The sequence below is a fragment of the Euprymna scolopes genome, chromosome 4 (assembly GCF_053919585.1).
Source record: "Euprymna scolopes isolate OS-2025 chromosome 4, ASM5391958v1, whole genome shotgun sequence".
Lineage (NCBI taxonomy): Eukaryota > Metazoa > Mollusca > Cephalopoda > Sepiida > Sepiolidae > Euprymna > Euprymna scolopes.
Window position 1 is genome coordinate 168,089,833 of NC_136485.1, and position 20,594 is coordinate 168,110,426.

General features: G+C 32.0%; 1 protein-coding gene across 2 annotated transcripts in view; it reads right to left on the reverse strand.

Annotated features, from left to right (window-relative positions):
• Window positions 1-20,594, reverse strand: part of LOC145270104 (importin-11-like) — a 108,605-nt gene that overhangs the window by 36,621 nt on the left and 51,390 nt on the right. For both annotated transcript variants that reach the window (XM_080125709.1, XM_080125707.1), the window contains exons 9-15: window positions 15,687-15,776; window positions 13,714-13,872; window positions 13,260-13,300; window positions 8,431-8,569; window positions 5,295-5,400; window positions 2,727-2,890; window positions 2,084-2,124 (exon numbers count right to left, since the gene is read on the reverse strand). In XM_080125709.1, coding sequence (XP_079981835.1) covers window positions 2,084-2,124; window positions 2,727-2,890; window positions 5,295-5,400; window positions 8,431-8,569; window positions 13,260-13,300; window positions 13,714-13,872; window positions 15,687-15,776 — 740 coding nt within the window. The remainder of the gene's footprint in view (window positions 1-2,083; window positions 2,125-2,726; window positions 2,891-5,294; window positions 5,401-8,430; window positions 8,570-13,259; window positions 13,301-13,713; window positions 13,873-15,686; window positions 15,777-20,594) is intronic.

Genomic DNA, 20,594 nt, shown 5'->3' on the forward strand with positions numbered 1-20,594 from the left:
ATTATTCATATTATTTGGATTTTTGGACTACTGTTTTCATCTTGAATGTTATTTTGGCAACATTTCAATCGATGTAACCTCTGACCTTCAGGTGTATTTTGTCAAACTCAGGAATCTGCACAGAATTTCAAACAGGACTCTTTATTTAATCTACAGGGATAACATGCTCTCGTTCCATCAGCCGTGGAAGAGTTAGTGTTCTAAGTAATTTGCAATTGTATTTTAGTGTTGCTTGCACTGAAGATTAAACCTTCAACCTCCAGAAGATTTAACTTTACAACTGAATTTTACAAAGTACCTTATCCACTACACCACGAGTCCTGAGCATGGATTAAATAATGGGTTCTATTTTATATGCAAATACCAGAGTTAGAGATAAGGATTCACAGAGTTCGACAAGATGTAAGAAGGTCAGAGGTTAAATTAATGGAAACGCTGTGTAAATAACACTAAAGACGAGACCAATAATCTGAATAATCCAAATAATACGAATTAGGATTACAAGGTGAAATGTGATGTCATGGAAGGAAGTATGTGGAAGGAAAGTGATTGCTTGTGCAGTGTGTAATTTCAAACCTCATTTCAGGTGAAAAACAATACATACTTCTGTGCCATGTTGAAATTAGTAAAAATTTCGAAAATTATGGAAAATGATCCAATAAAAAAAAATAGAATTTATTGAATTAAGTTTTATCGTTTGTTTTAATATGAAAGTTCTTTTGCAACTAATTCTGTATGACAAACTGATTTATCTCCCTTGCTTTTCTTGAAATCCGCCATTGAAAAAATAGAAAATGTCTGACTGCTAGTATAGATGATTTTTTTGTATGAAAAATAGATTTACCACATCTACTGGATTATTTTTCATAACTTTTGTGAGTACTTTTTTTTTTTTTTTTTTAACCTGAAATGCATTTGTTCAAAATTTCATTATACTGCACAAGCACCGAAAAGTGAGAATTTGTGCCTAGATTAATCAAACATGGAATTCTGATCGTTTTCTACCCCTTTTAGGGGTTGAAAAGAGTAGACAGTTGATCGGGCTGTACTTGTTGTAAATTAATGTAAAACAGCAATCAAAATTGCAGAGTAAATAACGGAGTAATAAAGACATTTAAAAAAAGAAAAAAAAAATTTTTTTCTCTATTAGTTCAGCCACAAATTCAATTTGCATATATGTCTTCATCCAGTGTTGGTATTTAGAAGGCTAAAAGTGTCCCAAACTTTGGAGTAGGCAATACTAGGCACGTCTCGCACCAGCTTACTATGTTGTCCACATATATTTGTCATACACCAAGATTACAATAGATTCAAAAATGTCTCAATTAAGTTTTTACATGTTTTGCATTAAAAGGAAAAAAAGGGGGGGGGGGTACATTTTTCGGTTCTTGTTCAGAATTCGCCTTACACTAAAATACAAAAAATCTGTATGATGCGCATATCTGTGACAGAATGTAAATGTGATATTCCAAAATTATAACTTGGTCAAATAGTTTCATTTTTAACCAAGAAAACTTCAATTTTATAAGTAAATGAAGAGAGACTGTTTTGCATCGCCATTTTGAAGAAATAAAAGGAGATAACTATTCAGACTTGCAAGATCAATCTACAATTTCCCATTAATTGCTTAAAATCATTTCAAAATTATTTTCTCCATAAAATAAAACCACTTGATCAATTTACATAATTTTTGGAATATGATTATTTCATTCCATCACGGTTATGTACATCAAGGATTTTTGTCTATTTTTGCTTTTTAATTGAGGATGAATTCTGGACAGCCACCCATTTTTGCAGAAAATTAGACAATAGAATGAATTGTGAATATATAATTACAAATTAATTAAACTGATAAATCTAAAATTATTCAACAAATGAAGATCTTAAACTTATTTCTTAAATCTTCAAAGAAAAATTTAAAAATCAGCAAAAGATGAACATACATTTTATCTACTTCTGAATACAAAGTTTCCTAATTTCAACTAGGGAGTTTTGTTTGTTTTTTTTTTCAATGAATAAAAGCTAAATTTAAACTTGTAACTTACTTGAAATTTTTAAAAAATACAAAAATGCTCATACTTACTGGTAAAAACTGTTCAGTATTAAATTCAAAGTCATCAACAGGTACAAAAGAGTTAAGGATATATATATTTCTCTTTGTTACACATTTTCTCAAAGACTGGTGGCTGATCTAGCTGAAATTTTATATGGACCTTTGCCATAAGGTGCAGTGAATGAAGTATTATGTTCGATGCACAATTAGAGATAAGTCACCACAATACCATATTTACTTTAGAAATTTTGTAAAACTACAAGGCCCATCTGGACGAGATTTTGTATAGCAAACTATTTTGTTTGATAGAGGTTAACAGGGATTAATATTAATGTAAAACGAAGTACAAATTTAACCGTATACAGCCACCAATTTGGCATAAAGCACTCATTCTAAGTTAACGGCTATAACTTCTGCTCATTTGTAACGGTCTAAAAGTTGAATAATTTTTAGTTTTCAACCAGTATAAGTACCCTCTGGAATATTCTAAAGTTAAATCATGGGGTAATATTACAGTTTATATGAAAAATAAATATGGTTTGATGATAAAATTCTTTCATTTTCTTTAAAAATATTTTTATTCAAAAACATTTTTGTATCAATAGACAAAATAAATTCAATCAGGAATGACAATAGAGGGAATACACAAGTTTGTCTGATGATAAAAGGATATCAGTCCTCAAAGTGTTGGCAGCTTCAAGCCGTACGACGAGATCTTCATCATCTTGTAATAAGGGAAGTATGGTCTCATACAAGGTTGGCCGCAACGTCACAGACAATTTAACACCCACCCATTGACTGACCAACCATATCACACGTCGACGCATAATTCGATAACTGGAAATAAAAAAATAAAATAGCCATAAAATTTTCAGAATTTTCAAGATGAGGATTGATTATTCGTGTAATCTATATATTAATATGATAGCGTATGTTATTTTCTGTGTCATGCTTACATCCGAATCATTTAATTGCTATGTACTTCCATTTCTTGTCATAAATAATTTTATCAAGAATTCTTCATAAGTTTTGGTTTTGATTATGGCTGAAGTAAGTTATGTTTTTATTTCAGTTTCGATTCAAGCTAATGCACCCAAGTTATATGGATATATTTCTTTATTTTTGCAATCATAACTTTATAATATATAAAAAGAAATCGATAGAACATTAACTCTTTAATAATAATCTGCAAGAATTAAAATATATTTAAGCGTACTTTATGACCGGGGTTTGCCGGGCGTCCTGCTAGCTTAGATAACTACTTTTGCAGTTTTAAAAAAAATGCTGCAATAATATCAGAGCATCTCCATTTACACTTAACATCTACAGAATGCCAACATCAATATATTACATATGAATGATTCCCCTGTGGAATTTCCACAGGTTCTGCTAGCATGAGATTATTCGGACAACTGTTCTCATCATGAGTGTTATTTTCACAATGTTTTAGTCAATGTAACTTCCAACCTTCTTCGGGTATACCTTATCAAACTCTGGAATTTGTGCAGAATTTCAAATGGAATCCTTTATTTAATCAATGAGGTTGCATGCTCTTATTCTGTCAGCCATTACTGGGTAAAAGTCCCAAGTAAATTGCAATTATATTTTGAGTGTCGCCCATAGTGTTAGATATTGGCAGGCAACCTCGGGAAGAAAAAACATTCGATGAGCTGAACACATGCAAATGGATTAAATGTGAGAAATTCGGGATTTTCCACAATAACGGAATGCATAACTTGGATATTTATCAAAAGTTGAAACAAAAGAAAATATTTAACATTCTAATAGGAAAAGAATGTTTTTATAAATAAAATCATCACAAAGAGAAAGTCAATCAGTTGGTCAGAGAGAGCGAAGCTGTGTGACCATTTTTTCACTGCCTGACACTCGCCTAACCTCACACCACCCTACTCGTCTTTCAAAAACCTCAAAACACCAGTAATAATTTATAATCAAAAGCTAATTGGTCATTGTGAAATAAAAGCGATATATTTTTTTTAGATCAACTGTGTTGTGATTTTTACTTTGCTGTCAGTGTGTGTATATATCTTGTACCAGTGATAAAAGTAGATGTTAACAATTATATAGACTGGACAAGTCCATATTAAACACTCAGCCACAGTAACAATGATACAGTGGATAAAGTACTTGGTAAGATTCAGTTGTAAGCTACACTCTTCTGGAGGGTGACAATTCAATCCTCAGTCGTAAAAAAAATACTCAAGGTGAAAACAATAGTACAAAGAATCCAAATAATATCAAGTTAAAAAGGTTATAATTTCCCCAAGTCATGCCACAATTATCTCAAAAAAAAATGTGTGTAGAAAATATCAATATCCACTAGATATGGTGCTAATGATAGCAGCAGATTGATTTTGAGAGGAACGCAAGTTTCCAAGTTTGAAGACAAACTAGTAAGTTTCTTAACATTCTTTGTTATAGTTCTTATTTACTTGCCTCCTTATTAGGGTGAAGTTATACACAAAATCAAGGTTGTAATTTGGTAAAAAAAAAAAAAAAAAAAAAACGGACACAGAATTAGGACAAATCTGTTACTGTTTCCTAAGTAAAATTAGTATCGATCTGAAAAGAATATAGAAACAATGAAAATGAAAAAAGTGTAATATGAGTTAAAGTAAAAAAAAAAAATAATAATAATTTGGGGCTTTGTCCAAAATTCTCCCTATAATAAAAAAAAAAAATAAAAATAAAAAGAAATCTGTATGATGTACGTACCATGATGAAACAATATCATATTGTATTGCAAGAATCATGTAAATTCATAGATTTATTTTTAGATAAGGAGTGACTGTCTCTCCTGCCATTTTTTTTTTTTTAATGGCAAGAACCAAAAAGATAACTCAACTAAATTGATCAAATAGTTTTATTTTTACAAAGGAAAGTTTCTTTAAGCAATTAATGGAATTTTGCAAGCATTACAACATACATCTACTAAGTATGAATTATTGTTGAATTATCTCCCTTTGTTTCTTGAGATACATTTTGATGGGCAAAAACAGTCTATACTCATAAAATTTGATTTTCAAAATAAAACTACTTGAATAATTTACATGATTTTTGGAATATATTTTTTCATTTCATTATGGGTACATAGATCAGATTTTTTTTTTTAATTTTTATTTCTTAATATTGTGAGAAGTCTGGACAAGAAGCAACATTTTGCTACTCAGCATAAATTCTACAAGGAAAAACATGTTTTTTTTTTTTCATAAAATCTTACTTTGTATGCTTGTTTTGTAATTCTGGTATCAAGTGACTTGTGAACCATTGGTCAAAGTCGATGTCATCAAAAAGATCAAAAGAGGCCAAACCAACAGCATTATAAACTGCAAAGGAGAAACACACAAAACTATTAGAATAGTTCAAAGATGTGTATAACACTAATAAAGATACATCTTGTTTGAAAATTTGGATATATTAAATACGAGCCTGGGTGCTTTGGAGGTGTGGGTTGAGCAAAAAAAAAAAAAAAAAGCAGGCAAGCAGGCAGGCAGGCAGGCAGGCTTGAACCTGTACCGCAAAGGAGGAAAAGAATGTGGAAAAAAAAAAAAACGGGATGCGTTTGCTGTTGCGTCTATCGCCAAACCGGAAGTGACGTAGTTTTAAATTAGGGCTAGTCAATCGAAAAGAGGGGAGGACTTTCAAAAATATTGGTGAAAAAAGCGACTCCTCCCAGTAGAAAAGTGCCGAGTTGAGGGTGAAGAAATTAATGTTTTTGGCCAATTTTTCCATATTTGTTGTCTGGAGGGTCGATCTTCAAAATGATACCAATCCTGTGAAAATCCATCGCCTCTGTTGAAAGTTTTAAGCAGACATACATACACATATTTAAACAGACAGGTGAGATTTATATTATAGACTAGCAGGGGGTACCCGGCGTTGCCCGGGTGTTTGGAGGTGTATGTGTGTGTGTGTGTGTGTGAGGGGGGGGGTTTAGATCAAAACAACCCTGTTTTAAAAAACTTTGGCCGGGTGTTTGGAGGTGTAAAAGAAAAAAAAGTTTTAGTAGAAAGGTATGCTTGAACCCCAACCTTTGACGCGGAGGTGAAAAGGAAATGGAAAAAAAACCTGCGACCTAACCATCTCGACCACCGGAATAGATGAATTGATAAGTGTGTTAAGTTGACGTTTATAAAGCGAAATTAACAGGTGCGAGAACGTCAAGTCGCGTGATGTTGTACCTAGTTTTGCGCTGGAAGCCAGTTTCCGTTTTCTCTGCTATGCGGTGATCAAAAAATATCTCGACAATAGCTTGTAAAAGTCAGGTAAATTAAAGATAGCTGCGGCCAGAGTTCCTTAGTCGTAGATATTATTTAGACAGCATATAAAAAGTTTTAAGAAGGAGCAAGCTAACCAAGAATCACAGCCAAAAAAAGCCTTTTGTAGATATACACAAAAAGCGAACACACATACATTTTCACTTTTATATATACAGATGGACATATTTAATATAAGTGAACTGCAAAGGAGAAACCAAAGAACAAAAAACATCAAAACAAATACATTGGGGACATTACAAAGGCTGCTGCAAAGAAGGTGAACTCCCTCTACTATGCTAGAAAATAACATAAACGAGTACCCGATGTATCTACAAAACCAACATTCGCCCCCGCATGAGTATTGTTGCCACATTTGGGCTTGTGCATCTATCAGTAGTTTTTCTCTTTTAGACAAGGTTAAAAAAGACTCCAATTTAATAGGGCCTGCACTATTGACCAAGCTCCAACCCTTGTCCTATTGCCACAATGTTGGATGCCTGTGCATATTTTACAAGTATTTTAATAGAATGGGCTCTGATGTACTAATAGTACTTGAGCCCCCTCGACGTATATACTCATAACTTGATAAGCAACAAAATCTCACCCCTTTATTGTGTAGGTCTCTAGATGTGGAAAAACTTTTTATTCTAATAGTTTCTTTCCTTGGACTGATAGACTTTAAAATTCCTATTTCTTGCTTCTTTGACTGTACTAACATGCAGAAGTTTAAATCTAATTTGAAGATATCTTGCTGCTACACTCCCCATGTAATCCCCTGTAGACATAATCCCAATTAGTACCTCCTTACGTCCAAGTGGCAATACACCTTATTTGAGGTATGAAAAAAAATAGTTACAACAAAAGTATAACACTAATAAACATCTAGTAAGAAAATTATATTAAAGTAGCTCTACTTATCAGTGATTGCTTTTTAACCATTTTTGTTTTTATTTTATTATTTTCAAGTTAAATTTAATTAATGTGCTCCAACAAATTTTGTAGACCTTTCAATTTAAATACAGCATACCAACCCAACAATCAGATAAGTTCTACCCCTTTACTGTAGAAGGTCCCCAGATGCCGAAAGACATTATACTCTAATAGCTTCTTTCATCAAATCACTTGCTTTTAGAAATTCCTCCCCGTTTCCAACTATCAATACGTAGAAATTTAAATGTAATGCGAAATTACACAGCCCAACATCAGAAATAAGTTTGAGAAGTTTTATTCCCACACAAGCTGAAAGGCCAGACATTTAAAACCAACAGTAGGTTCTTTGATATGGGGGTTTGAAATGAATGTTTCTCTTTAAAGCACAATTGAATTTTTTTATTTTAAAAACTTAAATTCAATCATTATCACTGCACAAGCAGAAAGGCCGGGAATATATAATCAACAGTACACTCTTTGATATGATTGGCGCATTTAAAATGAATGTTTCTAGAGCACAATTGCATCATGATACTTGACGTTTGCATTTTAAACTTTAATTAAAGCCATTATATGAAAAATAATTTTATAAAATCAACAGTAGGTTCTCTATAGTGGAATGTATTGTGGACTAAGACGTTGCAGGGAGGCATGTGAAGCTTCCTTCCGATGCACCATGATGGGTTACCAACTAGAGCAGGCAATCAATTTGACTGAAAAATGGGCGATTTAACTGATTTCAATGGCAATAAAAATATGGGAGTGTGAAACATTCGTTGATCATCATTCAATCCCTAGCAACGTTGTGTCTCCCTACTAATACGGAATAAATTGCTAAAATAAATTTTTTTTCTTGTAATTAGTTTTCTATTCAAGCATTTCCACAATTTTTGGAAATTTCAACATGACACGTAATTACATAATGGGTTAGGTTTTTACTTAAAAGGTCTTTTTTTGATATCCAATTATAATGTACAAGCACCAAATTTTATTTCAATAAATAATTGCAATTAATAATGAAAAAAAACGTGTATGTTACATAGAAAAAGAGGTGAAGAACTTACAAAAACAAACAAAAAGGTGATCACCCAATTTTGTTTGTGGGATTTAAAAAAAAAAAAAAAAAACTGATTATGTTAATAGAGAAATATTTTCTTTCCAATTTACCTGCATCTTTCTGCAGTATAGCTGCCATATCATCAACATCACAGGATGCTTGAACATTACGGACCATTTCAAGAAGAACGGGAGAGAGTACGCTATGGAAGCATTTAAACAACGATAAAAATAATACTTCTGTGCATGGCTGAAATAAAAAAAAAAAAAAAAAGAAATATTTAAGAAATTTATAAATCTATTCTTTGAAAACAATTTCAACCAATTATAAAAATCAGTTAAATCAATTTTGGGTGCTTACAATATGGGACACGGATGAAAATCGCCTTCCTGTAAAAATGTCTTGATATACTTTTGTATTAGGCAAAAATAAACATCCTCACCAAAAAGTAGGAAAAATTATTGAGTAGAAGTTAAATTAAAAATAAGCCAAGCATGCGGGGTTCCCCTCCACGAATGAAAAATTTACTTTCACCATGACTAATGTTTGTGCAAAATTTAAAAAAAAAAAAAAAAAAGAAAAATCCAAAGTGTGGTTATTCAGAAAAGTGTAACAAAATGAACAGAAGTAAATTACTAGGTCCAATACCTCTTTTGTTAGGGGATCAATAAAAATCAGTAATTTGCAATTGTATTTTTGAGTGTCACTTGCACTGAGGATTCAACCTACAAAAGAGTACTTGGCAAAATTCAGTTAACTCAAAAATACAAAGACAAATTACTTACGACTACTAGCCTATCATGGCTAACGGAATGATAGTGTACTACTCCAGTGGATTAAATAAAAGGTTTTGTTCAAAATTTTATACAGATTGCATAGTTCAACAAGATACAACTAAAGAAGGTTGGAGGTTACATCAATCAAAGTATGGAGACACTCAAGATAAAAACAATAGTCCAAATAATACAAATATTTTTTTAAAGAAATATTATCTGTGTTTGAATTGTTGCATATATTTGAAATTAAGAATTATGTATATAAATACGTTTGGAAGGCTAGAAAACAATGCATATTCCCTTTTTTTTTTTTATATATATAAATACATTTATTTAATTCAGATATTTTGATGATACACATTTTTGTCAATGAAAGACTTTTTTTTCTTTTTTCTGGTCCACATGGTGTCATCAACACGCGAGAGTATTAGTTCACAGGTCTCATAACGGTACGATTTTTAAAAGTAGTAATTAGCAGGGTGTCATGTTAGACGCGTTTTCTAGCCTTCCAAATGTATTTATATACGTAATTCTTAATTTTAAATACATGCAATGCTTCAAACGCAAGTAATATTTCTTTAATTCATTTTGCGCAGCTAACACAACACTCTGCTGATTATTGTTTTTGAAAATCATAAGACCTACAAACTAACACTCTCGCTCGCAGATTACACCATGCAACCAAGAAAAAAAAAAGGTTTTCATTGACAAGGATGTGTATAATCAAAATATCTGAATAAACAATTTTTTTTTATAAAATAAAAAAATAAAAAAATGCATGGCTTTTGAGCCTTCCAAACATATTTATATATGTAATTCTTAATTTCAAATATATTTTTCTTTATTTTCTTTCATAAAACTTTAACACATCTTCCTATTACGTTTGATGTACATCGAGGATCAACACTTCCATAGCTTCCTTTCAATGTCGCCACTCAATGATATACCATGCAGACAAAAAATAAAAAATGGCGAAACGTCTGACACTAACATATACTGTCTACAAACGACATAACACAAATGTAAATCTGTTGCTAGAAGTTGCTGGAAAAACGGATCATTCTACCGATTCAGAAGATATCTAACTCCTGACACAATCCTCTACCTGAATGAAAGTTAAACATGTCTTATGATGAAGTACAAGTGCAATGGGGAAAAAGGTGGCTGATGGCTTTTAATGCATCTAAAATCAAGCTTCTCTCCTTTCAATGCCAATACTCGGATCATCATTTTGCCCCAATTAAAATGATTCTCTCCTTGTGACTCCTTATGTGTCTCTCCTATAAGCTCATCCATGCATGGGGTCCGTGCTTTGATAAACTTCTACGACTGACTTTTACTCCAGACCTCAAATGATTTAGATAAAATCCGTTGCCAAAAGTTGCTGGGAAAACGGATCATTCTACCGATTCAGAAGATATCTCACTCCTGACGCAATCCTACCTGAATAAAAGATGAAGATCTGAAGATGAAGTACTGTTGCCATGTCTGACAAGGAATACACAACAGTACTCTCTCCTGCCTTAAGAGAGTTTAAAACTGGCTTTGAAATCTTGTGATCAAGGATCTTTTTCCCTCCTTAATTCCTTTTTTCTCACAGAAGAGGAACTGAGTCTATCTTTGCTTTATCATTTTCATGACAAGTGCTCGACTGAGCTTCAAACTATGCCCTCTTCCTAAAAAACATTCATAGCAAACACTCATCTAGCTATAGCTTCTACTCTCTATTTGTGCCTAAACCTAAAATTCTATGAACAAAGTTTCTTTCCTAAAACTGCTCGCCTGTGGAACTATATAGCTGACATGATAGTTTTCAAGTCCAATGTAAACAAGTTCTTGTTGAACCATTTTAAATAATGAACTTCTACCCAATTTCCATCATTAGAGTGTTGGGTTATCTCACCAGCCTTCTACCAATTATTAACCCTTATCCACAAATGGCTTTCAGACCTTTATAATTAGTAACTCTTTTATAAAAAAAAAAATATAAATAAATAATTAAGATGAAGGACACTAGAAAAATGTCCAAAGGACGACGAAAACAAAGGTGGTTGGATACCTGACAGGAAGATTTGAAACAAACTTCATCCTGATCAAACCTTTGATAGTGTTGAGTGGAGAGGAAATCCATTGCCATGTCACATTTCATAATTTTAATTGGCAAATAATTGCAACTTACAACATTTTAGAAAAAAGTAAAACAGTGGAAGTCCAGAATTCAACCTAATTAAAAAATACAGCAAAATTTTTATAATGTACGCACCCAGTATGGAACAAAATGTCATATTCCAAATATCACATAAATAGATCAAATTTTTTATATATAGAAAAATCATTCTTTTAATGATTTTTAGTGATTTTAGTTGTAAAAGTAGCCATTACAAGGCTGATTTGGATCATAGTAGTTCGAATTGTCTCCCTTTATTAATTTTACCTACAATGTTCTCGCTTCTCCATATTTAATTTTCTTATTTAAAAATAAACCTACATGATCAATGTATGTTATTTTTGGAATATGATATTTTTGTTGTGTTTTTGTTTTTTTAATTAGGTTGAATTCTGCCCTTGCACCAGGAAAAAAAAAACATTTTTGCTTTCTTCCTGTCACCTCCACCCTTGCCTCTTTTCAGGTCAAGATCACAGTGTAGTATCTGTTCTGGTGCTACACTATACCTTTTCTGTCCTCGACCAGTGACTGAAACAATTTTTATTTTTGTTCCTATCCAGCGTGCCCCTAAGGGAGCTGAATTTCCTCACATTAAAAACCGACCTTGTGTATAACTCTGCGCTCGTGAGGAGGTAAGTAAATAGGAACAATACAAAGAGTAACAGGGAAAAAAGCTTTTGAAGATGTTTACCTAATTTAACCATTGTCAGAAAATTGCATGATGCATCTGAACTTGTGTGTAGCAAAAATTGGTAAATAGAACAGTGCTTGTGTAGTATAAGCGAATTTCAAACATGCTTTTCCAGTAAAAACATTATCACTCAAGTATCATGTCAAAATTAGAATAAATTGCAAAACTTACAAAAAAAAAATGATCCAGTAGGAGATTTGCTAATCTATTTTTCACAAAAGAGGCCAACATTTTCTATTTCCTCAATGCAAGGGAGATAAGTCAGTTCGTCATAAAGAATAGATTGCACAACTGTCACCTTATAACATGAAAAAAAAATTCAATAAAACATTTTATTTTTACTTGTAATTATTTTTTTACCAGATAATTTGTCGTAATTTATAATTTTGACACAACACGTAATCATGTGAGAGGGTTTTTATTTGAAAGTCATTACACTACACGAGCAGAAGAGAACGTAAAAATTTATCTTTGCATCATCAATGCTCTGATCCCCATCTGGCATCAATCAAAATGGATGGCTCTCGTCTTGGGGAGGCTCCATGTTTTGACAAGCTTCTGGGTTTGACCTTTACTCCTGATCTGAAATGGAATACGTACATCAAGTCTGTTGCCATGGTCGCTGAGAAAATGATGGGATCCTTCTACCGCTCCAGAAGATATCTTACTGCTGATTCAATTCTCTATCTATATAAAAGCCAAGTACGTCCAAGGATGGAATACTGCTGCCACATCTGGGCTGGAGCTGCTAAAAACAGCCTATCCTGTCTTGACAGAGTACAAAATAGACTCCATGGCTTAGTGGGGGATGCCCTTTTCTCTTCCCTACAACCTCTCTCCCACAGAAGAGACGTTGCGAGCCTGTCTTTGTTTTATCGTTATTTCCATGGCAAGTGCCAATCTTTCACGAAAAACACCCGTCTAGCTGAAACCACTATTAGTATTTTTCCCCATTCTTTATCTGTGCCTAAATCAAAACGTAGATTCCATGAACAAAGCTTCTTTCTTAGAAGTGCACGCCTGTGGAACTCTCTTCTGTTTGCCTGTTTTTCACCTGACTACAACTTGGACGTCTTCAAGTCTGACATAAACAAATTCCTGATTAATCGTCTCCTTAAGACACTTTATCAAATCTCCAATACTAACGATTACTACGATACTATCCCATTATAACCCTTATAACCCTTATCCCCAAGTGACTTCCGGACCTTGATAAGTGATGATCTCCATGTAAAAAAAAAAAATAAATAATCGACACATGCGCACGCCCTCTTCCTGGCTGTTAAAAAATTTATTTTTACTAACCTTTAATGAAAATTTATAAGAATCTCCACCTTCATCTTGACCTATCAAAAACAGAAAAATAAAAATGCTTTATATATTAAAAGTATTAATGCTTTTATATATATTTTTAGACTCATATAGCTACAAGTAAAATAAAGATATAATTTTTGGGTGTTTGTCCAGGATACCTCCTATTTTAAAAAACAAAAATAAAGAAAAATCTGCGTGATATATGTGCCCATGACCAAACATATTCTCAAAATAACGTAAATTGATCAAGTACTTTTATATTTATAAAGAAATTTCTTTTTGTTTTTTCAATATAGGATGAATTCTGGACAAGAAGCGAACATTGAAAAGATGTATTTTAATTTCTAAAATTAAATACACCAGATATTTGATGATATACTTTTTATGGTTAAGGTGAATTGATTGTCTGCCAATTTAGAAAGACAGTGATTTGAATGATACTTACAAAATGTCTCTGGATCAGATTCCCATGCTTGAAGATCATCAGAAGACAGCAAGAAATAACGGTTAATTAGATGATGAGAGATTTCTGTTAGTGTGCTAGGCGTGAAAAACTCCATCTTTAATTTGTGCGCTTCAACTGTGGCAGGATTTATTTTGTCAGCTTCAAAAATGAAAAAAATTTACAAATTATCAAATACAGATGAAAAATACAAAAAAGTATAATCAACGGCCTTTTCACGTTAGACTTAAAGTACAATGCATCTGACACATTGATACTTGATTCTAACTAGCCTATCAATTACGTCATTTATTTATTTTTGTTCTTTACTATTGAAAATTGAAATTCCAATCAATTTAACTGATTACAGATTATATCTGGTCCAGCATTTTCATTCAGTAACTTACAAATCCTGACATACACCAGTAACATCTATTTGTTAGAGATACGCAAATTGACAAATGGGTTTTCAGTCTATGGTTATTTCCAGATTCATTATACTAAAATACTGAGTTTGTTTTACTATAGATTTGAAAAAGTTGTCAAAAAGCAAATACATAACAAATAAATGTTGTCAAAGGCAAAATAAGTTACTTTTTTTACCTAACTCGATAAGTTTTTAGTGTTTTTATATAATGTCAAACCTTTATTCGGTTCGAAAAACGAATAATGTTGAAGATTGCCAAAGAACTAGAAAAGATGGCCGCGGTGCCTTTGGAGACTCGACAATCACTTCAAAATAAGAAATAAAACAAAATGGTGTTAGAAACTCACCCAATAAATTTCACTAACATTCAGCACTCAATGGCCTCAGTCAAACAGTGTCGTTAGAATTCAAAACGTGTAATATGGTTAGGAAATAGAAAGAGCATGGAGTTGTTTGTATTTTTTCTTATTAATTCGTGTTCATATTGATTTGATATAGCATTTTTGCATGTTTTAGATGAGGATAAGAGTCATTGTCAAGATACAAATTATCCTCATCTCAAAAATTCAGAAACATTTAAAGTTATTTGATGTTGTCCATTAATTTTTTTTTGATGAATGCTCTCTCTCCCTTAAAACAACTCCATCCATTTGCAACCAAGTCAAAAATAATGGAAAGACAAAAAGTGCACGTGTGTGGCTTAGACAGAAAGATGGTGGACGTCAAGGATTCAATTAACAAAAAGGCTCAATAAAAATTTATTCGCATTGGACATGAAAACAACAATGTTGTAGTCAATACGGAAGAAGCCTCATATTTTATTCCACAGATAGTTCTAGAAAAGAAACTTTGCTTATAAAAGTTTCCTTTAGTTTTAATAGAGAGCAGGAAAGGAAAATTATTGACAATGGTTGTAGATAGGAGTTTTTACTGTGAATGTTTTACAGGTGAAGGGACCACAGATTGAAGCTCAGCCAAGAACTTGCCATCAAAATATTGATAAAATAGAGAAAGACTAGCAATGTCTCTTCTGTGAGAAAGAGGTTGTAGGGAGGAGAAGATATCAGCCACAAGATTATGAAGTTGTTCTCGTCAAAACATGTGTAGAAAAATATATTTGTATAATACATTATATACAGCATAATTACGTTGACACACTGGTTCTTGTAAGATCACCAAAGTTAACCAACGTTAGTACCAGATGGGTGACTATTTGGGAATTCTAGGCACTCTGTTTATTTCAGCATTGTTTCCAGTCGTTCTGAACCTCCACTTGCCACTGGTATTTAACAACGCTGACTCACAAGAGGTGTAGTTGGAGATTGGGCAACTCTTGCGACAAAAATTCCACATGCAGACATCCTTACAGTGTGTATCCAGTGTGTCAAGAGTGAAGGAAGCTACCAACCATATTTGTACAAATAAAAAATTTTAAATAAATATACAGCTTTAATATTGAACATTATTCTTTAGACACAGCAAGATTGATTGTTTATTAAACGTGTATGAACAATGCATATATATATATATACGTTGTTTGTTCACTTACCTTTTCGAGAATCAACTTTGTAGCTATCACTATGAATGATACCTTTCAAAAGATTCAAACAATTCACAATGAAATGAGGAAAGAGAAGACCTAGAAAAGAAAAACGATGAACAAAAGCTGAAGAAATCAATTTCAATAAAGACAAGCGTTTTAGAAAATCAAAATAATTGAACAATTTTAGATAAATACTAGAAATAAAAAAGTCACATTTTAAATGGCATATAAAAATCTTTACAGAAGTCAATCTATATAAATAAAACAGCAAATGTATGTACGTCTGTGTAAATATTTATCCGATAAACTCTTAAACAACTGGTCACATAACACTGAAATTAACAGGAAATAGTAGTCATACACTAAGAATGGTTTATAATGAGTAAAATCTTTGTTTGGATGAATGAATAATGAAATGTGTCGGCAAGTTGAAATGCAAAATGTTCAGTTCAACTTTTATTGTCTGGATGAATGAATGATGAAATGTGTCGGCAAGTTGAAATGCAAAATGTTCAGTTCAACTTTTATTGTTTGGATGAATGAATGATGAAATGTGTCGGCAAGTTGAAATGCAAAATGTTCAGTTCAACTTTTATTGTTTGGATGAATGAATGATGAAATGTGTCGGCAAGTTGAAATGCAAAATGTTCAGTTCAACTTTTATTGTTTGGATGAATGAATGATGAAATGTGTCGGCAAGTTGAAATGCAAAATGTTCAGTTCAACTTTTATTGTTTGGATGAATGAATGATGAAATGTGTCGGCAAGTTGAAATGCAAAATGTTCAGTTCAACTATTATTGTTTGGATGAATGAATAATGAAATGTGTCGGCAAGTTGAAATGCAAAATGTTCAGTTCAACTTTTATTGTTTGGATGAATGAATGATGAAATGTGTCGGCAAGTTGAAATGCAAAATGTTCAGTTCAACTTTTATTGTTTGGATGAATGAATGATGAAATGTGTCAGCAAGTTGAAATGCAAAATGTTCAGTTCAACTTTTATTGTTTGGATGAATGAATGATGAAATGTGTCGGCAAGTTGAAATGCAAAATGTTCAGTTCAACTTTTATTGTTTGGATGAATGAATGATGAAATGTGTCGGCAAGTTGAAATGCAAAATGTTCAGTTCCACTTTTATTGTTTGGATGAATGAATGATGAAATGTGTCGGCAAGTTGAAATGCAAAATGTTCAGTTCAACTTTTATTGTTTGGCTGAATGAATGATGAAATGTGTCGGCAAGTTGAAATGCAAAATGTTCAGTTCAACTTTTATTGTTTGGATGAATGAATAATGAAATGTGTCGGCAAGTTGAAATGCAAAATGTTCAGTTCAACTTTTATTGTTTGGATGAATGAATAATGAAATGTGTCGGCAAGTTGAAATGCAAAATGTTCAGTTCAACTTTTATTGTTTGGATGAATGAATAATGAAATGTGTCGGCAAGTTGAAATGCAAAATGTTCAGTTCAACTTGCTGACCTACACCTATTACTGTGCAAATTCATTCACAGCTTGAAGTGGTTTCATTTTAAATCTTTCTTATCTTTCTGTCGGGTTAGCTCAAACAGTAGGGAATGCAGCTGAAGCGCTAAATGTTTTGGCTTTGATTCTAGCTGATGGCACCCAAGTCATATTTTTTTAACTTTTGAAATCCGTACTATATATATATATATATATATATATATTATATAAAAGTGAAAGTGTCTGTGTGTGTGTGTGTGTGTACATTTCCCTACATAATAACTGTCAATTTTAAGTCTACAGACTCGCAATTTGATATACAGGGTACTGAGATTTGGGAAAATCTACGTGATCGGTTTTCGGCCAGAAATTTGGCTGTTAAGGAGTCAAAGTTCAACGATTTGACCTTTGAGAACTCTACCAAACTCCTCTGACAATTTTGAGTCTAAACACTTGAAATTGTAGATAAAGGTTCCTTGGACATTGATCTAACTTAATTGATTTGAGCTCAAAACAATAAATTTTAAGGGGCCATAATAGGGGTCAAAGTTAAAAAAATTGACCGTTTTTTTGGGGGGGGTTTTTTTTGCTCAGCATACACCTCCAAACACCCGAGCAACGCCAGGCACCCATGCTAGTATATATATATATATACGCACACATACACCTCCAATAGAGAATGACCAAATAAGGCCATGCATTTCCTGTTATCTATAAAATACAGAACTGTATTGTGTGTGTGTTCACCTAAAAGCCAGAAGTTCCAAAAAACAAAACATTCTTGATACATTCATTATTTAAAAATCATGCTCACAATAAGCAGGTTGGATTATTTAATCTACTGTTCACATCTTGGATTTGTGTTATTCTCACATTTTGGCCAATGTAACCTCTGACCCTCTTCAGATGCATCTGATCAAACTCAGAAATCTCTAAGGATTTTATAAAAGGAACTCTTCATTTAATCCACGAGAGTAGCTTGTTCTCTTTCTGTCAGCTATGATTGGGTAGAAATCTTAATTTATAATTTTATAATTGTATCATCAGTTATTACCCATACTGAGGATTGAACCGTCAACTGGCAGAAGACGGTCACTTATTATATGTTAGATGCGTATTATTACGATTTATTAATATCTATACATTATTTCATGCGTTATGTTATGGAGATAAATTTTATATATTGATTTTCAGTATTTAGTTTAACAGTGCTCAATACGAGAGTAGAGCTACGTAGCAATACACATGAAAAGCTTGAAATGGTTTAAAATCTCAATATTGGTAGATATAGAAAGAGATTATTAAGCAAAGAAAGAATCTTTTGAAATTTTTAAAATCTGATTAAAATTAAGAAAGTTATGACTATTTTTGTGCCTTGCACATTTGGATATTTTTCTTTCTTTAAGACCATATGCGTAGTGTCACATTTTTTTCACTACTTTGTCAGTAAAAATGTCATATCTTTTTTAAAACACAAAATTAAGCAATGAAATTTGTCATGTGTATTTTTGTGCAAAGAATCAGAATACGCTACAGAAAATCTCCAGAAATTAATGGTTTTTAAATAATCTGCAGTAAACGCACATAAATATGCTGCAATTCCTTAAAAATGCTATGTATTCATTAACAGAAAAGAAGTTAGAGAACTCAAAGCTGAATTGTAATGCATTTTATGTACTTAAAACTGAAATCTAAATCTCAAACCATTTAAAAATGAATATATTGCAACATTTCTTTGGTATTATTGTAGATTAATACCTTCCGTTACCCTCCCATCTAACCACCTCTCCAAAATATGTGATTCTACCTTACATATGACCATCTTGAAAAACTTTAATGAAAGATAAATTTAAAAATAATTTTTGTTTAACGCAAAATGATTCCCAATTTTTAGCTATTAGGGCAGTTAACCCATTTTTTTTTCTATGGGAGTTAAATCCTGGGCATTTTTTTTTCTAAAAGGTGATTATGTGTGGAATTTTGTCTGATGGAGAGCTTGCCACTCGAACTTAGTGTTATTGTTAGGGCTAAAGGTTTTAGGAGATTTGCCACTACTTAGGATTAGAGGTAGGATTAAGGGAGTTTTTTTAAGAGGGCATTTGACACCCATTATGAAACTTTATAAGAATTACGACAGACAAAAATTCATGTTATTTAAAACAAGTGACGTCACTAACAGAAAACATGACATTTGGAAAGGTATCAAGTATTTTTTGCCCAACTATTTAAATATTAAAAAAAAACTTTTTGCTAAAGCTGACAAACTGTCTTACATGTCTTTTTCTATCGTTTTTATTTCTTAACTTCACTGACGTTTGGAGTATTCTTCCTAAAAATATTTAAATATCGACTTTGCATTTTTTTTTTTTATTAGTTTCCATTCGATAATAATCCACTAAAAACATTGTAAAAAAGATGAAAATTTTAAAAGGTACTGCTCATACATGTGAACCAAAAGAAATCATATTTCATATTTTCAGTTGTTCAAAGCAAAAGAATAATTTTAAAATTTGACCACTGGTCAAATTTTAAAATGTATATTTTAAATTTATAACAAAATAGCTCTAATTAAACATGTAAGAAAATTTTTTTTATAATCAGATTTTCAATTTTTAAAAATTTGATCTGGAATAAAAATCAAAAACAAAATGTGCCTGTTTACAGTCGTGCTATCACTGCTAATAATGAGGTTATTACTAATACTAAAAAACAATCAAACTCAAAATGATTTTTTTTTTTGGGGGGGGGGGGAATCATTATTTTAAATTGCTAGCTACCACAAGAGAAAACATACAATTATACTTTTAATGAATAAAAACAGTAAAAAAAAATCATCTTATTTAACAGTGGGTGTCTGGAGAAAACTTTTTTCAAAATTTTCAATACTTGTCATGTTGAAGTGTTTTTTTGAACACAACAAAATAGTAGTCAAAAGTATTTCGGACACCATAAACTATTAAAAGTGACATCTCTTCTGGTTAGTTCCCAAATTTCATGACAAAATTCTTAATATAAATGCAGTACTAGCATTTACAAATCGAGGGGGGGGGGTCTTTACAAAATCTTACCAAAAACGCAGTTTTATGATGTTCAGGCTTTTATCACTTTATTTGCTTAAAACTCTAAAAATATATAATGTACATTATTATTTAATTCATTTGAAAGTATATTAATTTCCGAACAAAATGGTTCTATTTTGAGGACTTAAAGTGTTTTGTGTTGTAAAATATGACTATTTTAGCAGAAGCCCTTGAAATCTGTGATTATCCAAAGCGTCTTATCGCCCATGTTATGAAAACATATGGCAATTAAGCTACACAGAACCTTCTGCATTTCATACCCCATGGAGGATTGTTAAGCTAAAACGCATGGAATTCATGTTACTGTGTTTTTATATGTCCACACAGTATTTAGTTAAGCTAGCCAATTAGATTCATTTTTATTCCCACC